At 41.6% G+C, this 21,365-nt stretch overlaps 1 protein-coding gene across 4 annotated transcripts in view; it reads right to left on the reverse strand.

The window, feature by feature from the left end:
* The window catches only part of ZDHHC20 (zDHHC palmitoyltransferase 20), a 67,458-nt gene that overhangs the window by 28,996 nt on the left and 17,097 nt on the right, over positions 1 to 21,365 (reverse strand). For all 4 annotated transcript variants that reach the window (XM_026708954.2, XM_087937154.1, XM_087937151.1 and 1 more), the window contains 3 exons: positions 7,225 to 7,319; positions 5,261 to 5,381; positions 3,379 to 3,448 (listed from right to left, as the gene is read on the reverse strand). In XM_026708954.2, coding sequence (XP_026564739.1) covers positions 3,379 to 3,448; positions 5,261 to 5,381; positions 7,225 to 7,319 — 286 coding nt within the window. The remainder of the gene's footprint in view (positions 1 to 3,378; positions 3,449 to 5,260; positions 5,382 to 7,224; positions 7,320 to 21,365) is intronic.

A 21,365-nucleotide genomic window follows, 5' to 3' on the forward strand; every position in this document is an offset into this window, starting at 1 on the left:
TCAAGTCCCTGGAAGGATTCCCCCCCACCCATCCTATGCATGTGGTGTTCACTACCTTTAGCATTAATTCAAATTAAAACACTAATTGTCTGTGAAAAATACTATTACTACAAAGCATCACACTCAGCTTCTAGAGACCCCATCCTTCTTAGCACATTCTAAAGCAAATTAATGGAGCACAACAGCATTAATGATACACTGAGTGTATGCATTTTCAGCTGGGGGCTGTAATGCTGACACAGGAATTCAGAAGGTTGTGAGAAATGGTACTATGGGACTGTACACTGCCAGGAAAGGAGAGTAGTAGAGTCAATGCAATAGAATCCTATTTTACTTCTGTCACAAACTCAAAGCCATACTATATATGGGAGGTAACTGGCTTATCTTTAACTTAAAAAAATAAAAAACTAAATTACAGTACAGCCATGGTTACATAATTTGTTTTGAGATGGTAATTTCACTTTTCCTTTTGGTATTTTTAAAATCTCCATAAACCCAATATGTGAATTCTGAGTGTGTATCAGTACATGGCATTCTCTGAACTCATAGGGTACAGCAACAGTAGATAGGTTTGAAAAGAATAGCATGAGCATGCTTGGGTAAACATGAGTTTTGGTTATGCTTGTAGCATACTACCAAAAATCTACCAAAATTGATGGTCTTTTCCCCCATTTTACAACCAGCAAGGAATGCTATACATGGCAATATGAATGGTAAACAATCTAGACTTTCCCGTATTGTTGAAAACATGTGAAAGCTTCAAACAACTGAAGTCAGGATGTATAGTGAAGAACGATATGTATGGGCTATAGCAAATGAAATGTTACACTTTGACATGTAAAAGGAGATGAGGATATGGAACACGGGTTAACTAATTAAATTACATTGTATGAAGTGAAAATTGGTTTTTATATGTCTGTGAAAAAGAAATGGATACAGTGAAATAGAACTGAATGAACATGGTCTAATCTTATGTAGTGGAATTGATGAATGAATGCAGGGGTTTGAAGCAGTAATTATGAATGAAAGTGCTAAGGTGTATGTCATAAAGTATGAATTGGTGCTATTTAGGTTGCTGTAGATGTTTATGGGGGGTGCGATGGCTCAGTGGTTAAAAACACTGAGCTTGTCAGCTGGAAAGCTGACAGCCTGGATTTGAGACCCAAGCTCCACCCAACAGGGTGAGCTCCTATTACTTTCTCCCAGGTCTGACCACCTAGTAGTTTGAAATAATGCAAATGCAAGTAGATTGATAGGCACCACTTTGGTGGGAAGGTAACGTGTTCTGTGCGTGTTTGGCATATAACAATGCTGGCCACAGGACTCCAGAAATTGTCTTTGGACAACACAGGCTCCCTTGGTTAAGAAACGGAAATGAGAGCCACCCCCCACGACGGACAGGGAAACCTTCGCCTTCTTTAGTTGTCTATGAAAGTAGGAATCCATGATTGATGATATCCCTAATAATATTCCGGTGAATGTAAAAACCAAACAAGAACTGTTTGTTAAGTGTGTTTAATAAGGTGCTTGAAAGAATTTTGATCAAATAGATGTGACAAGGACCAACATCTGAGGAATTGCAGCTTAATGGCAGCGAAGGAATATGCAGATCAGCTTTTTGATTTTCAGCAGCTCACAAAGAAATGTTTGAATATAAGAAAGTAAGTTTATTCTGTTTATTTTTTAAAAAAGCATATGATAAAGCAAATATGTTGGAATTAAATAATATTTTCAGAATTGGTTGCTGAATGAAGAAAGAATGACATAGAGGTAAACATGTGTGTGAATAAATAGAATGCTTAACAAGAGATTCAATCTGATCAGGGAATAAGACAAGGATACACAATGTCTCATTGGGTGTTTAATGTATTTCTGGATAAGTATATGAGGAATCTGTGTGGTGATTATTTAGTGTATGGCACCTACAGGGGTCACGCAATCATTAACATACAAATTTAGTTTAAATAAAGCGTCAGCAAATATATATAGTATATAAGATATGGGGACAATACAATACAGGAGAAAAATATTAAATTGAAATAAAACCGTAACAAAATAATAATATGGAACCACAGAATTATGGTATAATGGGATAGATATTTCAATCAATATCTAAGGAAACTAACCATCTAACTGCTTCTGGTGTGTCTGAAATGAGATCATCCCTGAAAGGGCCATCAGGAAAATTCATGAGTATCTGAACAATCAATGTTTCTATGCCATGGCAACACTGACATAAACCACTCTGTGATTTTTATTGAAGCCACAGCATAACATAACCAATGTAAACATAATTTGACTGCAGTTCTGGGTAACCATGGCTCCCAATGCTTGGTTGCTTGGGCATGATAAGTAAGGCATCTTGGCATGGAAAGCATGATAAACAAACATTCAGATTCTTGAGTGAATTAATCTGTTCTGCTCTCAGAAAGACCCAAAATGAATATCAGTGAACAGTGCACATCAATATGCTGGTTGGTTTATAATAGGGGACCACAAACGTGGCAACTTTAAGACCTATGGACTTCAACTCCTAGGCAAGTTCAAGCCCATTTTCAACCAGGGAAGGTCACTATGTGAATATGGGCCTGTCAATCTCTCTTATTTAAATGTTACCAATGAAATAAATGAGTTTTGATACTTTTTCCCATTTGCAAAACAGATTATTATGAAGAAACACCTTATACAGGCAGTCCTCGGGTTACAATGGAAATCGGGACCAGGATTGCTGTTGCCAAGTGATGCGGCTGTAAAGTGCTACATCATGTGTGACTGCATTACTTAAAGATAGAAACCAAGGCACTCCCAGTTGTCCTCATAACCCCAAGACATGTGGGTTGTAAAACAGGAGTCCCAAGAAGGGAGTGCAGGGATGAGCCTTGATAGGCCTGGTGCAGGCCACATATAAGTTGGAAGAGAGAGTGTTGCAGAGGCCAGGGAAGGAGGATGCATGCAAGTGCAGAGAGACCGGGGCAGAAGGAAGCAATACGGCATGCAAGAAGTGGAGGGCTTATCAGAGCAACTGTGCAACCTCTCCTGCTGGCAAGCCCCATTGATTTTGCTTGGGGTAAGCTGGCAGGGAAGGCCTCAAATGGCCACACCATGACTGTGGGATGTTGCTACAATTGTCATAAATGTAAGCTGGTTGTCAAGCACGCAGATTGCAAACACATGATTGTGAGGGTGCTACAATGGAACTTTGAGGAACAGTTGTTAAGTACCATTCATTCAACACTGTTGCAATTTTGAAGACACGCTGAAGAAGTGGTCAGTAAGTGAGGACTACCTTTATGTGAAAAAGGAACTCTGTGCCTTCAGGTTTGAGGATATGTTTGAAAACAGACTCATCAATCCAACCTAGAATTGGTATATACTTACAGGTCACATGCAGAGCAATGATGACATCGATCAGGTTTGATTAGCTGGCATCTATCGCAGTATCTAATAGCTATATTGAAGATTTCAAAATCAAGATATGAAATACAAAGCTTTAGAATTAGGACTTTAAAACCTTTCTATTTCTCAAAACAGAATCTGGAAGAATTCAAAATGTAAACAGGGCAGTCATATTTCAAAGATAAATGGGTAGGGAGTAATGTGACAACTCTCCAATAACTTATTATTTATTCATACAGATTTTATTGGACATTCAGCTCCAGTACAGAGCTGCGAAAGTAATAGGAAAGTAATCTATATCTGTATATCTATTTACAGAAAGGTGAAACATGAACATAATCTAAACCAGGTGTCCCCAACTTTTTTGGCTCCACGGACTGGCAGTGGCAGTGGTGGCAGGGGGAGGAGATGGTCTTGTGTATGTAACTTAATCTCGCCCACGTGCAAATAAAGCTTCACACACTTGTCTGCCACTTGCATAGCCCGGTACTGGACTGCAGCCCAGGGTAGGGACCCCTGATCTAAATGATATCTGGAACAGTTCTTAATTTTGATTTTCCCTTCTATTGCCATATTGTTAGACCCTCTGCAATTTGCATACCAGCAAATAGATCAACAGATGATGCTGTTAATATGGCTCTGCACTACATTCTACAACACCTTGAATCTCCAAATACAAGGGTCCTCTTTGTAGACTTCAGTTCAGCATTCAATACCATCATTCCAGACATTCTTCTAACTAAACTAAACCAAGCAGTGGTACCTGAACACACTTGTAAGTGGTTCATATGCTTCCTAAAAGACAGGAAGCAGCAGGTAAAGCTAGGCTGAATCACTTTTGATACCTGTACAATTAGCACAGCCCCCCCCCCCCCCAATGCTGTGTGCTTTCTCCACTTCTCTTCTCCCTATATACCAATGACTGCATCTCAAACGATCCATCCATTAAATTACTGAAATTTGCAGATGATACAACTCTGATTGGTCTCATTCGAGACAATGATGAATCCACATACAGACAGGAGGTTGTACAACTTGCCTCTATACTGTCAAACTATTTACTAAGTCTGCATTGCCCTTACTATTCATCTTCTCATCCCTCCTTTCACCCATCTCCTCCCACTTATGACTGCATGAATGTAACTTTGTTGCTTGTATCCTTATGATTTTTTTAAATGATCGTTTACTAGTATGATTTGATTTGATTTGATTGCTTATGTTTCCTAGTATGATTAGATTGCTTATTTGTACCCTTTGACTACTATTAAGTGTATACTTATGATTCTTGACAAATGTTTTTTTACTTTTTCTTTTTCTGAACACTGACAGCATATACACCAAAACAAATTCCTTGTGTTCCAATCACACTTGGCCAATAAATAATTCTATTCTATTCTATATACCTTCCAGAGTCACAAAGAAATGACTCTGAGAGGGGCATCTGATATATTTTTATAAACAAACGAATACCTGGAACTTTGAGTTAACCACATGGAGTCTCTATGTGTGAATTGAGTGCCAATATAAATTAAACAAACAAACAAACATCATGCAAAACTTTCAAAATGAGAGGAAAATATCATTTCCATCACATTTTAAATAGGGAGATACTATCATCCTTTTTCACAAAATACCCAAAATATCTTTGCAAATAATGGATCTCTGGCACATTTTGAACCTGGATGCTATAAATGCAGTTGGTAGAGGGGTTGTGCAACTCAGCCTGGTTAAGGAACATTTTAGCAATGTTCACATGATACAGATATGAGGAAGAACAATTCTTTTATTTTGGAAAATCTGTTGATGTAGAAATAAAGATAACACATCAGGTGCAAGTCAAGGGAAGGCAACGCTAATGGCTTACCTCTTGATGTTGTTGTAGTATAAACAGGCAGTTCTTTAGCAGCTCTTCTTAGAATTTCCTGCTGAGATTCTGGTCTTTCTTCTTTTTCATATTGCTCCTTATCAGTTTTTGATAAGGAAAACTGCAGAAAAGGAGAAAAGCATGTTTGTTTTCTACTAATTATATTTAGCATCTGCTAACTTGTATTTAGATGATATGTACAGAATGTTTCAGGATTTTTATAAATTATTAATTCAAATAAATATTAACCCAAAATCAAAGAGCTGACCAGTTTGTATTATCAAACAGATAATGCATATTATCCTAACCCAAACTCTATTTCCCCTTTCATCTCTTTAGCACTGTACACACATGTCTTCTACCTCTCTACATTATTGCTAGGTATATGGCATTATCTGGTAATTATAAATGCATGTTAAATACATTATCTATATTTTTGGTGGATTCAGCAATTGTGACTGTCAGATAAAATGTGCAGCGGCCTAGACAGATTGAAACTGCACTGTTCAAATTTATATAATGAACATTTGCGCTGGTTGGCTGGAAACAGGATTCCACTCATTAAACCCTCACTTGCCTACAGGGATCAAGAATTGGATGATGAAGGAAATTCAGGAATGATGCAGTAATGAACCCACTAAATAAAAGCATGCGACTGAAGCCCTGGAAAATTTCAACACTTTGCCAATCCACACTGACAAGCTGAGCACTGTGCTTATATTTTAAGACAAGATGCCATAATGTGGAAAGCATTTCAATTCAACAGGATGATAACATGGATCTATGCATTTCATAAAAAGTGACTGTACAGAATTATAGCTCCAATCTAAGTAGATGGCCAGCTTCAAAACAACTTTTGTATATACCTTTTAAAACCTTGTCATCTGCATGAATAGTCTCTTTAGTATTACCTATTTGTAAACAGGCTGAAACTGGGCTTAAGATCTTCTTGTGCTATGGTACATTCTAAGCTTTTAAAAATACGTAGCCACAAATTAAAAACATCTAACGAGATGCTGAATGCGATTCAAGGGATGGTTCTGATTCATAAAACTTTATCTGCTTGTTATTGCTTGTTATCTACAGCACTGTTGTCTGTGGGATTCTGCCTGCCCAGCACAATCAATCCCAGAAATGATGGTTCTCTCCCCATTAGGGTGACAGGTGGGCAGTATGGTTATTCACAAATATTTGTCTATTTTTAAAATACTATATAATATTCTTCCACTGCCTTTCTACTTTCAAAAACATACTGTGTAAACACACTTCAGGCTAACTTTTGAGAGTAAAAGAAAATAGATATATCCAGGCCAACATAAGACTCTGATAATGTTTGATTCTAAATAGAAAAGCTGTAAGTTTTAGCAAAACCATTAAAATTGCTGAATTATAATTGTCTCGGGCTGCATTTTTGTTTACTATAGGGCATTGATAAAATAATTATTTTTAGGAAGGGTCATGTTTAATTTAAATTAGCAAAAGGAGTTCCATAGTGCATCTCTCTCTCTCTCTTTCTGTCTCTCCTTCTCTCTGGATGTAATTTGGATATTATTTGGGTGTCTTAAAATTAATAGCATTCCTAAGCAAGACTGAAGTTTGTTTTGAGCATAATTGTTAAAGTAAGAATGATTATAAAAATGTAGAGATTGTGAATTGGTTTATACCTATATTAAAATTATGAAACAGAACACAAAGGCCACCTATTTGAACACTATTACTAAGCTATCTTATTCAAAATAGCAAATTGTTCAAATTAAAGAAATCTAAATTAAGCTATGGCAATGAGGTAATTTCAGAAAATAATTGTATGATTTTCATTAATAGTGCTATAATATAATTTATTAAATGGGAACAGAAAAACTAAATAAGAAGAAAACTTAAAAAATCTTATTTTAAAGCAAGCATTAGTATCACACACAATTCAATAGTAAAAACTGTATAACTTTGTGAATGATAACATTTACCTCATTGGAAGGGGAGGCAGGAGATGTAAAAATAGTCTTCCAATAGGACCACGCAAACATAACAAATGACAGATGAAAAATCACAAGGTAGATAACTGCAATAAAAATAAAAGACAAATAAAATGTCAGTGAAAATTGTTAAAAAGAGCAAAAACAATTACATGAAAAAGGCTTAGGTGAATAATGAATCATTTCCTTTGACCTACTATCGTTAGCAAAATAAATTTGAAGACATAATTGGAGAATATGAAATTGCACAGAACACTGAGTAATAGTCAACAATAAATCAATAATAATAATAGGGTCATATAAAAAATAGATCGTTCCAACTGAGTCAAATAACAATTGTAGGTAGCTAACAAACAAAAATTAGAAGTGGATTCAAAGTCTGGCTTGTAAACCAAAGTGTGAAATTATAGATATGGATGCTGTTCTATCCTAGAAACCATTTCAACCACAAAAGGATGGTCCAAGCATATAGATTATTGCAATTTAATTGCTCTTAAATAATATCTGGAAACAGTAACCAGTTCAGAATGCTGGGCAAGTGAGGTTTTGGGTGTCTAGCAGTTTACCCAAGTCATTGCACAGCTGCAGTTGCTATCTAGATCCAATTCAGGGTACTGGTTATCATGTTTTAAGTGCTACATGGCACAGACCCAGGTTAGTTGTGGGACTGCCTCTCACTAATGGTATCTATGCTCCTACCTGTTTCCCTGAAAATAAGTCTGGGTCTTATTTTCTTTTGGGTCCCAAAATAAGCACTAGGGCTTATTTTTGGGTGTCTTATTTTTTTCTCATTTGCGGGAGGCCCATTTCTGTTTGCTTACGGTGGGACAAGAGGCCCCAAAGTACGCCAGTGCCACTGCCTGAAGGCGGGAGTAGAGGTTCCCCCACGTGCCATGCACTGGCTTACCTCAGGGCCCCTGCAGCCAGGCCACCCATGCCCTGACACCTCCTTTGCCTTGCAGCCCAGGCACCAGCACATTGCTCAGCCTCCTGCTCTGTTGCGGCTGCAAGCAAGCGGAAGAAGTGGGCCAGCAGTCATGTGAGCTCCTGCTGTACATTTGCTGGTGCAGCTGTTGGGGTGTGGATGGCCTGGCTGCGGGGGCCTGAGGTAAGCTCCACCCCCTGCCTAGCCTTGTGACCGCACCATGGGCAACCAGACAGAATGGGTGGCCAGCTTGCTGCGTGGGCTCTTAAGTAGGACTTATTTGGAGGGGGGTGTAGGGCTTATATTAGGCAACTGTGTAAAATATGCTAGGGGGACGAGCGGTCTGCCACCTCCAAGTGGTGTCCCCTGGATGCGCGAAGCCGTCAAACGCTGACCGTAACTGAGAGCAGACCCTCCGACGACAGGCCCACGCGACAGGCCGGCTGGAGTACTCAAATGCCGCATCAACATGATGGAAACGTCCACTACAAAACACACGTCCAATGCTACCGCTCGGGGAACCGACGGGCGCAGGAGACCATTGGCCTGCGCCAAAATCAACGAAATGGTCCACGCGGAAAGCACGGCCGTGTGAAAAACGCAAGCGGGAACAGAGGACTGCCAGACGCTCAAGGTGGCCACCTGGAACGTGGATTCGCTGACTGGACGCCGACCGAGATCGCCAGGGCCATGCGGGACAGGAAGCTGGACATCTGCTGCCTCCAGGAAACTCGCTGGAAGGGCAACAAGGCTACGACTATAGACGGCTACAAGATCATATACACCAGCTGTAAGGAAAACCGCGGTGTGTAGCTGTGGTTGTCAGTCCAAGCTGGCAAAGTTCCGTCGCAGAAGTTAAGCGCCTCACAGAACGACTGATGATAATCGTCGTAGCGACCGAGAGGCAGCGCCACACATCTTGTCCGCCACGCCTCAGACCGGATGTCACGAGGAGGAGAAGGATACCTTCTGGGAACTGCTCGACATCCAACTCAGGCAGATCCCACACGAAGACGACATCATCATCTCGGGCGACCTGAATGGTCATGTAGGGCGGGACAAAAACGGACACCAGTGCCACGGTGGGCACGGCACAGGCGATACGAATGAGAATGGCCAGAGGATCCTGGACTTTGCCGACTCCCATGATGACCATCACGAATACCTGCTTCATTAGGCGAGAATCTCAACTCCTCACCTACCATAGCAGAAACGGGAGCCACCACACACAGATCGACTACATCATCGACGACGAAGAGCCGCTAAAAACGTGCTCAACGCCAAGGCGTCCGCATTTAATCGAGCAGTCAGCACAGGCCGCTGATGGCGAAGATCAGGATCAGCAAGCCCAAGACCAGGATTGACAAAAGAAATGCAGACCAGCCACGAATCAAGTGGTGGAACCAGAAGAAGATGGAGGGACCCCTCATCAAACCGGAGCAGTTCCCGCAGATGGTCGACGGGCCACAGGAAGCGTGGTCCATGCTGAAGAGCACTGTTCACACTGCCGGTTGCCAACAGCTTGGTTGCACCAAGCCAGGACGGAGACGCATCGAACGAGATACATGGCTCTGGACACCGGAAGTACAAGATGCCGTACACCTGAAGAAACGGCTCTACAAGGCCTTTCTTCAGGACAAGACCAGCGAGAAGCTCTGCGAATACAAGGCGGCCAAAAAGGCAGCCAAGAAAGCAGTAGCGACAGCCAGAAGCTCCCACTACGATGACATCTACGAGAAGCTGAACACGCGAGAAGGCGAGAATGAGATCTACCGCCTAGCCAAAAGCAGACACAGGAAGACCCTGGACATTGACCAGTTTCATGGGATCAACGACGAAAGGGGAAATTTGATCGCCAACCCCAGAGACGCTGCGGAGAGGTGGCGGCAATACTTCGAGAAGATCTCCACCGAGGAGTTCCCACACCCACGAACCCCGCGAGGTGACCCAGTTGAAGGCCCAGTCTCAGGCATTTATGCCAGCGAGGTCGCCGACGCCATCAAGGCCATGAAAAACGGTAAGGCAACAGGACCAGACGACATCCCTGCCGACTTCTGGAAAAAGGCACTACCGGGCTCGGCATTGTGGCTGTGCGAGCTGTTCAACAACATCGTCTCCACGGGAAAAGTGCCACACGACTGGTACCGCAGCACCACTGTTCCGATCTGAAGGGAAAGGGCAGCCCAGCGGACTGCTCCAACTACAGACCGGTCAGGTTACTGTCACACACTATGAAGATCTTTGAACGCGCCCTGATAAGCGCATTCGGGACACCGTCGACATCAGCGCCAACCAGGCTGGATTCATCAAGAACTGCGGCACCACCGACGCCATCTTCGGTGTGCGGATGCTGATGGAGGCTCACAGAGAGAAGAAAATCCCGCCCACACCGCCTTCCTAGACTTGGAAAAGGCCTTCGACCGAGTCCCGCACGATCTCATCTGGTACGCACTGCGAGACCACGGCGTGCCTGAGCTGCTCGTACAATGGGTCCAACTCCTATACAGATGTCACAAAAGCCGTGTAAAAGCGGCAGCTGGGATATCAGAGGAGTTTAATATTACCGTCGGCGTACACCAGGGCTCTGCTCTCTCACCACTGCTGTTCATTCTGGTGATGGACACAATTACACACGACCTGTACACGCCCGCCCCATGGACGCTGCTCTCACGCCGATGATGTGTTCCTGGCCAACCTGTGCAAGGCTGAACTAGAGCACCGAGTCCAACAGTGGCACGACCGCCTCGAGCAGTTCGGGCCCGGCTGAACCTAAAGAAGTCCGAATACCTGACCACTGACAATGAAATGACAGGCTCCATCCACGTGAACGGGCAGGAGCTACCGCGCGCCTCCACCTTCAAGTACCTGGGAACTACTCTTGGGGAAGAAGGCCTACTACAAACTGAGGTGGCAGCCAGGATCAATGCAGCGTGGGGCAAATGGAAGTCCGTCACGGGCGTCCTCTGTGACAAGAAGATGCCGATGCGCCTGAAGGCGAAAATCTATAACTCTGTGGTGCGCCCGTGGCCATATACGGCGCAGAGTGCTGGCCGACGACCAAAGAAGTCGAAAGCAGACTCCAGATAATGGAGATGCGAATGCTCCGATGGTCGGTAGGCCTCACCCTACTCGATCGCGTCAGGAACGAAGAAGTGCGTAGACGGTTCAACGCCGTGCCCATCCCCACGGTCATGAGGCAGTCCCGGCCACGATGGTTCGGCCACGTGAGCCGCGCCAAGGAAGAATCCATCATCAAATCTGTAATGAAGGTGACTGTCGGAGGAGCGAGACCGCGTGGTAGACCTAAACAACGCTGGATGGACACGATCAAGGCCGATCTAGAGATCGCGAAGGCAGACCCGACACACGTGGCAGACAGAGAGGTGTGGAAGCAGTACTCAAGGACATTAGCGGACCTCGCCCGAGCGCGAGACAAACGCTGAAGAAAAAGAAGAAGAAGAAGAAGTGTAAAATATGCTAGGTCCTATTTTTGGGGAAACAAGATATTTGGTTAGATAGGTGAGCAAGCTCCAGGTCTCCTTTCTAAATGCTGCTACCTGATGGCTGCCCCAGCACTTTGGAGTAGCTTTCCTCCTGAGATACAAGGGATCTCTTCTATTTGAATTTTCCCCCTAACACTGGACTAGGGTATGGGTTGGACTGGGAGGCTGTTTAGTTTGGTGCCTGGAGGGGAAGACTACTTCTGATTTTAGCTATGTTTTTATGGATCGTTGTGAGCTACCTAGAGTCATTATACAAGATAAGCATCCAGATAAGTCCTGATGGGGTTTCTTGTTTTCTAGCCAATTTATTTTAATCAACCAATATTAATTCAATTATTTGGAGACATCGATCTTTCTATGTTATATGAATGACTTGTAGGGATAGCATACAGATATGCACACACAAAGAAACCTGAGATAAATAGATACATGTATGAGTAGAAATTGCCAGATGTTTCAGATAATGATGGCAACCATAGTAACTAGTAATTACACTGGACATTTTTTCTTTGCTTTTTATTTTTCTGGGTTTTAAAAATCAGGGCTGTCTTCTTTTTAGATAACCACAATATTGACAATACAAGCCAGTTTTGCTTGAGGTTTCTAAGCAGAGTTCAGAATCAAAGGTATGTTTTCCTGCAAAAAGAATATATGATAGCAATAATATATGCAATTTGAGATAAGCACTATAAATATTATAATTGTATTTTATTATTACAAAATATGGAAATGGAAATCATCATATGTTGAAATATTTGCACTTATAAAATCTTGTTTTTAAATTTATTTTTTACTTTTAATTAGATTTTTCATTTGGTTTTAAGAGTTATTGTATTTTTACTGTTTTCATATTTTGGTTGTGTTACGTGGTTGTTTTTAATATGTGAGCTGCTCAGAGTTGCAAATATGAGATATGTGGCTATACAAATTGAATACATTTGAATTAATAAAATCCAGCCTCAGCTTCAGAAAAGGTCATCCTTCATTTCACTTGGATAAGCTCAGTCTGCCAATATAATCTGGTATTCATAATTTATATCTTTCTTACTTCTGAAATTATGAATATTTATAATAAGCAAATGTATAGTCCATGAGAAACTATTCTATTTTGATGCATTCATTCTTCTTATTTAACATTTGCATGGAGTCATGTGTTGTAAATATAATACTCAGCTTTATATCTCAACTATGGCCCAAACGGAAGTTGTCGTTGAGAACTTGTCCCTATGTCCTGGAGGCTGTTACAGCCTAGATAGAGACAAACAGGCTTAAATTCAGTTCCAGCAAGACAGCAGTTTCGAGTGAGGAAGCTTTCTAGTTACAGAAAAATTCTCTCTCTTTAAGTGACCAATTTTGAGATATATCAAGGGCAATTGCAAAATTCCAATTGCAGCTTTATGGATGCATGTTAATTGCTGCATATGTTTTAATGCCTATTGGGTTGGTTTAACTCCACAAAATCATTGAATCAAAGGCTTGGAAGGGACCTAGTCTTCTAGTCCACTCCCCTGCTCAAGGCCATCCCAGACAAATGGTTGCCCAATCTTCTTCTGTTTTTTTAAACCTTCTGTGATGGAGCACCCACAACTCTGGGAGACAAATTGCTCCATTGATTAATTGTTCTCCCTGTCAGGAAATTCCTCATTTTCAGGTCGAATCTCTCTTTGATAAGCTTCACCTGTTGTTTCTTGTCCTGCCCTCAGGTTCTACGGAGAATAAACCAATGCTCTCTTCTCTGCAACAGCTCTTCAAGTATTGGAAGACTACAATCATAGTCCCAAGCCTTTTCTTCAATAGGCTAAACATACCTAGTTCCCTTTGCTGTTCATTTTAAGATTTAGTCTCAAGAACCTTATCGTCTTTTGTTGCTCTTCTCTGCACTCTTTCTAGGGTCTCAACATTTGTGTGTGTGTTGTGTTGACCAGAACTGGATGCAGTATTCCAGATGTGGACTCATTAGAGCAACATACAGCAGTACTATAACTTCCCATGATCTTGGTGCTATTTCTCTGTTGATGCAGCCTAGAACTGCATTGGTTTTTTTTGGCAGGGGTAGCACACTGCTTACTCATACTTAACAGTGATCCCTCAGGATACCTAGATCTCTCTAACAGTTACTACTATTGAGCCAGGTACCGCCTATTCTATATCTGTGTATTTGTTTTTTCCTGCCTAAGCGTAGGACCTTAACTTTTCTCACCACTGAATTGCATCATGTTGGATAGGGCCCATGCTAAAGTCTGTCAAGATCCTTCTAAATCTTTATTTTCCAAAATGTTGACAATAAAGTAAATAAAGCAATAAAATAAATAAACCAACCAGTAATATATGTGTTTTAGTAACAAGAATTTATTAAATATACTCTTTGCCTTAGAAATCATATGCATTACAGAACCTGGACTCTGAACTAATCATGTCCAGTAATTGATAAGCAAATGGCTTAGCTAGAACAGGACACATATGGTTTTTTTATATAAAGTGTTCATAAGCTTATTTGCTCATAATACAGTTACTAGTCACAACAGGAAAATACAAACAAATTCATTATTCGGAAAAAATACACATGCTATCAGTTCCTTGTCCCAAATGTTTCTATAAGCTGAGAGTAATTTACATAAAATAAGTAATATATTAGTAAATATTACAAAGTCCAAAAAATTCTATTATAGGAGCAAAAACATATTATTTATTCCATGGAAGAAACTGTATTTAAGAATTTAAGAATGTCAGAACATAACTATATAAATAGCTGTGCTGGATCAGCCATCTTAGACCAGCATTTTTTTAGTAACAACCAGATGCTTCTCACAGGTAGGAGAGAGAGAGACATACTTTTGTTCACCTGGAGCTAGTTTTAGAAGGCATGCTACTTCCAACCCAGAAGCAACCCTGAGTCAAGAATAAGATTTCATGATAGATATGTCCATTGTCAACTTATCTAAACTAAATATGTGTCAATAGCTTCCAGCTAATTTACCATGTGCAGATTGCTAGTTTTTGTACTTTAGAGTTCGTAATCCAACTGCATTTTCTAAATAGGTTTATAAAATTACGTTAAAAAGATAATGGAATGCCAATTACTACAATTGCCTTTATCTCTTAAATCCAGAAGTTGCTGTTTCAGCTACTGAAGATTTTCTGATTGTAAACAACTGCAAATAGCCTTCAGGAATTGCGAAAGAAAAGAAAAGAAAGAAAAGATCTTTTGTAACTAATTGATGAATGGAGGGCAACTGATGAAGGGAGAGGAAGCAGAGGGGAATATTGAATATTTATGTTTCTGTCACAATCTCATACCAAATGAGTAATTGTTGACCTACTTTCCAAGCTGATAAAGAACAAAAGTTTAAGAAGAAATACCATTAGGCCTCAGTGCAATCCAGAGGCATTAGGAGGATCTGTCTGCTCCAGTGACATTATAGATCACTGGTTTTTTTTTAGGGCAGCCTTGAATACACACAATTTTATGAAACTATTAATGTTACTAGAATAGAAACAACTGGCTGAAATAATTGGTTTTGAGAGTACATATATTTTTAAATAATGTTCTATTATTATTATTTTTTTAAAAATGTTACCCGCCCAGAGCCATGAATCTGAGATGGACAGCCATACATTGTTTTGAAAAATGAACTGAGAGAATATATACATGGAATCTGTCATGTTACATTAAAATATTTGTGAGAAAGAACAAAGTATTTTAATTGAAATGCAGTAAAGTAAAACCAAGCTTAATTTCATTTGAGCAATTATTGTTAAACTTAACATTTCAAATACCTGAGTTCACTTGAAATTTAATTTAATAGGTGTGTGGCAGGCTGGAGGTGGCTAATAGGGTAGTAACTATAAATATCCAGGGCCTGGATAGCTCCTAAAACCCATGCTTTGTATAGTCATCTAAAATACAAAGGACCAGGAGTTAAATTCCCAGTACAGGATTTGAACTGCATAGAGTAACATCTTGCTACCTGCTTCTGAGGTGTCCCAAAAAAGGATCAAATTGGTTGTGTCACCGTAACTGAAAACACCATGCTGTGCAAAGATAATGAAATTCCCTCCTGGGGATGAGCTGAAAATCATATGATGCCCAGTACATGGAAGCATGACATAACAGCTGTACATTCCTGCTCTGGGGGGTTAAGGAAAGGTGGCCTGATTGTACCATTCTAATCCAAGACAGCTTCTAAGTAATTCTCCCCAAACCTCCTATTTTAGAATAAATCAAGATGCTTTTTAAAAATGGGCTTTACCAATATTTTAATTCTTTGGGATGCGTTTAAAGGCATCTACTTAGAGATCTTTTATTGCTATTGCCTTACCAAAATAGAAATTTTGAGATTTTAATCTTATACAGTTGGAAAAGATGATTAAAGACTCACGTTCGTCTTATGCTAGAAATACCCTCCCCTCCAATGAATTGTATCAAGTATTTATAGCAGCTAAAATTAAATTGGGGCTATCGTTTTCAGAAAAATCTGAATATTTGATGAAGTATTGTATTTTAATTAGATTTATGGGGATCAAGGGAGAAAGCTGGAAAAGTATTGTCTTGCTGATTGAAACAACATAATTTTATATCAGTTATGTATTGAATCTGAATCAATTACCTGTTTCATTATTTTTATAAACACACACACACACGACATCACTAACTGTGCAACAAATTATAAATTTCAAGTGTAAGAGAACTCATAGGAAGAAAAAAAGCACACCCATTGATTTTGTAAGAAGTTATAGGGACAATTTAATCAATGAAATTGAAGAAAGCCCTGGACCTGATGGATTTTTAGTTGAATGGTTTACATTTTTTCTAGATGTATCAGAACCTATATTGGTAGAGATTCACAATCAATCAATTAATCTTTCTATATTCCCACTACCTTTATAAATTTCATTTTAAGAGGTCTACATTATAGAAATAATTGCAACACTAGCTATGAAGCTATAGAAAATGGAATTGTGGATAATTCACTCGTGTCAGTTGGCATTTATGAAAAGTAGACAGACATTTGATAATATCTATTTGACAACTTAGTTTAGAAATAAAACATGGAATACCACAATTGAAAGTGACCTTGGAGATCTTCTAGTCCAATATCCTGCTCAAGCATAAATCATATCAGTTCATACCAGATCATAAATTATCATGGCAGATAATTTAGAATAGGATTTTCTAACCTTGTAAGACACTGAAAAGACATTTAATACAGCTCAGATTTTTAATAAGAAGATATGGATTTCTATACTCCTTTGTTCCCAGGGTTACAATTTGGTATTTCCACCTGTTGCTAGGTAGGATAGAATAGAATAGAATAGAATAGGAATACTTTATTGGCCAAGTGTGATTGGACACACAAGGAATCTGTCTTGGTGTAAATCCTCTCAGTATACATAAAAGATACATTAGTCAGGAGTCAAGAATCATAAGGTACAACACTTAATGATAGTCATAGGGTGCAATAAGCAATCAATCATACTAGGAAACACTCAATATAAATTGTAAGTATACCAGCGACAAAGTTACAGTCATACAGTCACAAGTGGGATGGGTGATAAGGAGTGATGGGTGATAAGGAGTGATGACAAAATTAACAGTAATAGTAGTGCACAGGTAGATATCAAATGGAGTTTTTCTTGACCATCAAGCAATTTTGTGGTATCCCAAGGAAGCCTCTAGTGTTCTTTAATCCTTAACTGAATTGTTGAAATTATAGATTAGACAGTCTCAAGACATCAAGCATGTAAGGCATATGATAGTGAATCTAAACTACTTTACATGACAATGATATAATAGCCATTTAGGGTAATTTTGAAATATTGATATTGAAGCTGATTAGCAATATAGTATATACTCCTTTTAGATAACTAATTGGAAACAATTTAATGTGCTGCATTTGAGTTTTATGATATATGTAGACTATAACAAGGAATTAGAATTTACATTTTTTTTTCTGCTTTTCTCATGACAGACTATAGGAGAAAAGAGATCCAGTTTTCCAATTTTTATTCCAGATTCTGTAATTGTCAACTCAGACTATTTTTCACAACAATTGGCTAGTCTATGGATATCCCTATTAGGGATGATTAAATGAGGATTCCTTTTCTAGTTACTCTTTGAGAAACTTACTTCACAAAAAGCCAAGGATTTAATTTATTTAATAAGAACAAGGTTGCATTGTAGCACCTAAATCTGTGATCAGTAAAATTTGAGGTATATTTTTTGGGAAGTCTCTTTTCTAGTGCTGAATGATATCAGCAAAGGTTTATTCATTCTTCCTTCCTTCGACACTAGAAAACTGATTGACGGAGTAAGATGGAAACTGACTCATTATTTCACTACTTATTTTTTAATCTCTCTCTAAAAGTTTAAAATGGGCGTTGGTAGAAGTTACCGTGAACGCCCTTTCTATCTATGTTGCGAGAGAGCCCAGGATGGGTTGACTCCTTCCTATGACATCATAGCTGAGTCTGTACTAAGATATAAAAGCCAGCCTCCGGGAGAGACCCCAGTTTTGGCGAAGATACTTGACAGACTGAAAGGTGTCTCTGAAAGCCCAAAATAAATACAGAAATATGTCTTATCCCCTCTGGACGAATCAAGGGAGGGGCTGGGCTCTCTTGCAGCATAGATAGAAAGGGCGTTCACGATAACTTCTACCAAAGCCCATTCTCCTCCATGCTGCATCGAGAGCCCAGGATGGGACATACCAAAGCTTACATGTCCACGGGCAGGTCCTCATCTGGCTCATCACACCGACTGTGGAACCACTTGTTGAAGCACCCATCTGCCGAAGGTTGCAGTCACCGAGGCAAAGGCATCCAGATGGTAGTGTCTGATGAAAGGAGACGGGGATGTCCACGTGGCCGCACAATAAATCTCCTCCAAGGATGCTTGGGTCGCCCAGGCAGCAGAAGTGGCCGCACTTCTGGTAGAGTGAGCTGTCAGACCTCAGGGAACCGGAAGGGCCGCAGCTTTGTAGGCCTGCTCAATGCAATACCTGACCCACTTGCTAATAGTAGGAGAAGAGGCCTTGTGCCCCAAGTGAGAAGGGAAAAAGGAAACAAACATGGCTTCTGACTTCCTGAAGGAGGAAGTGCGCTTAATGTATATTCTAAGAGCCTTTCTTACATCTAGCGTGTGCCACTGCCACTCTAAGTCATGGTGCGGGAGAGGACAGAAGTCAGGCAAAACAATGTCCTGGGACCTGTGAAACCTTCGGAATAAATGAGGAGTCCAGACAAAGAACAACCCTACCATCGTGAAAGGAACAAAGGTCCTGTCTGATGGAAAGAGCAGCAAGCTCGGAAACCCTCCTGGCAGAAGTGATGGCAACAAGGAACACTACCTTCAGAGTCAGGAAACGGAGAAACACTGTTCTAAGGGGTTCAGAGGGGGGCTTTGTAAGGGCATTAAGGACCAAATTAAGGTCCCAGGAAGGATACCTGTGAAGCCCCTTTCAAAAACCTCCTGACTGAAGTGTGATGGGATAAGGAAGGAAGCGAACCCCATGAAAGGACCGAGGAGAGGGCTGCAACCTGCCTGCCTAAGGTGCTGGGGGCCAAACCTTTCACCGGCCCATGCTGAAGGAAGCTAAGAACTTCTGCCAACTGGGCTGAAGCAGGAGAAAGACCCTCCCTGAGGCACCATCGGGAAAAAGCCTTCCAGGTGGCATCATAGATGCACCTTGTAGAAGGTTTGCGAGAAGCCAGGATAGTGAGGATGACCCTTTCTGGAAGATCAGCCTCCTCTAGCCGCTGCCGCTCAAGTGCCACACGGTCAGCTTGAACCAATGGGGCTCTGGGTGGAGCAGGGCCCCCTGGTGAAGGGAGATTAGATGGGCAGGGATCCTCCAAGGAGAAGCCACCGATAGATTGACCACATCCGCAAACCAGGGCCCCCTTGGCCAATAGGGTGCTAGGAGGAGGAGCTCCACACGTTCCTCCAACATCTTCTGAATTACTGCCGGAATGATGGGAAGCGGGGGAAAGGAGAGGAGGAGACCCTTGGGCCATCTGCACCGAAGAGCATTGGTCCCATCCGCTCCCTGGCAAGGAAACCTGATGAAGAATCTGGTGACGTGGACGTTTTGAGGAGTGGAGAAACGATCCACCTCCGGTGTTACGAATCTGAGGGAAAGATCCCTGAATAGAGACAGAGGAATGGACCATTCTGCCTGGTCAACTAGGTTCCTGCTGAGCCAGTCGGCCTGGGAGTTGTCGACCCCGGAGATGTGGTCCGCCAAGATCGATAACAGGTATTTCTCTGCCCATAACTCCAGCCGTAGAGCCTCTCTCATGAGGGCTTTGGACCTCATCCCCCCTTGCTGGTTGACATGAGCCTTTGTGGCCATGTTGTCCGTAAGGACTAGAACATGAGAGCCGGTCACTGATTGCCTGAAATGCTTGAGAGCCAGAAAAATGGCTCTGAGCTCTAGCCAATTTATGGGAAGGGTCTGTTCCGATCTGGACCAAATGCCCTGAGTTATCTGGCCCGGCATATGGGAACCCCAACCCAGGAGGCTGGCATCGGTGGTTATCACTAGCCTGTCTGGGTCCCTGAACAGGAGTCCCCTCCAGATAGATGGGGAATGCCACCAATTGAGAAATCTCTGGATTTGTAGCGCGAGTGGGACCTTGATGGATGAGTGGCTGGTTCCTGCTCGTTGGTAGGGAAGCAGGAACCATTGGAGGGCTCGGGAGTGTAGCTGAGGCCACGGGATGATGCCAATACAGGAAACCATCTTCCCCAGAAGTTTGGACAGCAGCGACAGGGGGACAATTTGATGTTGCTGGATCTGGCTGATGATCTCTGCAAGGCTCTTTCCACAAGCTGGGGACAGGAAAACCTGGCACGGCATGGTATCGATGACTGCTCCCAAGTGTTGCAATTTGGTTGTAGGAGAGAGCTGGCTCTTTTTGGTGTTGATGGAAAATCTGTGGCTCTGGAGACATGACAGGGTAATTTGCAGATCCCGATGGGCTGCAAGGATGGAAGAGGAAAGAATCAAAATGTCATCCAAGTAACATTGGATCCTCACTGGAATAGAACGCAGAGATGCCACCAATGCTGCCAGAACCTTTGTGAAGACCCTTGGAGCCGATGAGAGGCCAAAGGGAAGTGCTCGATATTGGTAATGGGTATTCTGATAACAGAAACGGAGAAACTGGCGAGGATGAGGCCAAATTGGGATGTGGAGGTAAGCCTCAGTGAGATCAATGGAAGAGAGGAGTTTGCCCTCTCGAACGCTCTCTAAAATAGAATGTAGAGTCTGCATTTTAAATCGCCTGTATTTTACAAATTGGTTGAGAAATTTTAGATCAAGGATGGCTCGCCACCCCCCTGAGGCTTTGGGAACGATGAAAAGGCGAGAGTAAAGCCCACGTCCCCATTGAGATGGGGGAACAGGTTGAATAGCCCTGATTTCAAGAAGGTGCTGAATGGCCTGATTCATGAGGGCTTGCCTGGAAATGTCCTGAGACACAGGACAGATAAAAAATTTTTGGGGTGGGGTGGGGTTAGGAAGTCCAATTGTAACTCTGACTTAATAGTGCTGAGCACCCAGGCATCCTCCCATGTGGAGGCAAAGAAGGCTAGGCAACCTCCGATGGGTGGGGAGAATGAGGGATTAGAGTGACGGAAGGAACGACCCCCCCCCCCGGAAGGGCTGTTTACCAGTAGAAGGTTGTTGCCTGCCAGATGCTTC

This window comes from Pseudonaja textilis, chromosome 7 (assembly GCF_049901715.1).
Source record: "Pseudonaja textilis isolate UNSWEBS1 chromosome 7, rPseTex1.2, whole genome shotgun sequence".
Classification (NCBI taxonomy): Eukaryota; Metazoa; Chordata; class Lepidosauria; order Squamata; family Elapidae; genus Pseudonaja; species Pseudonaja textilis.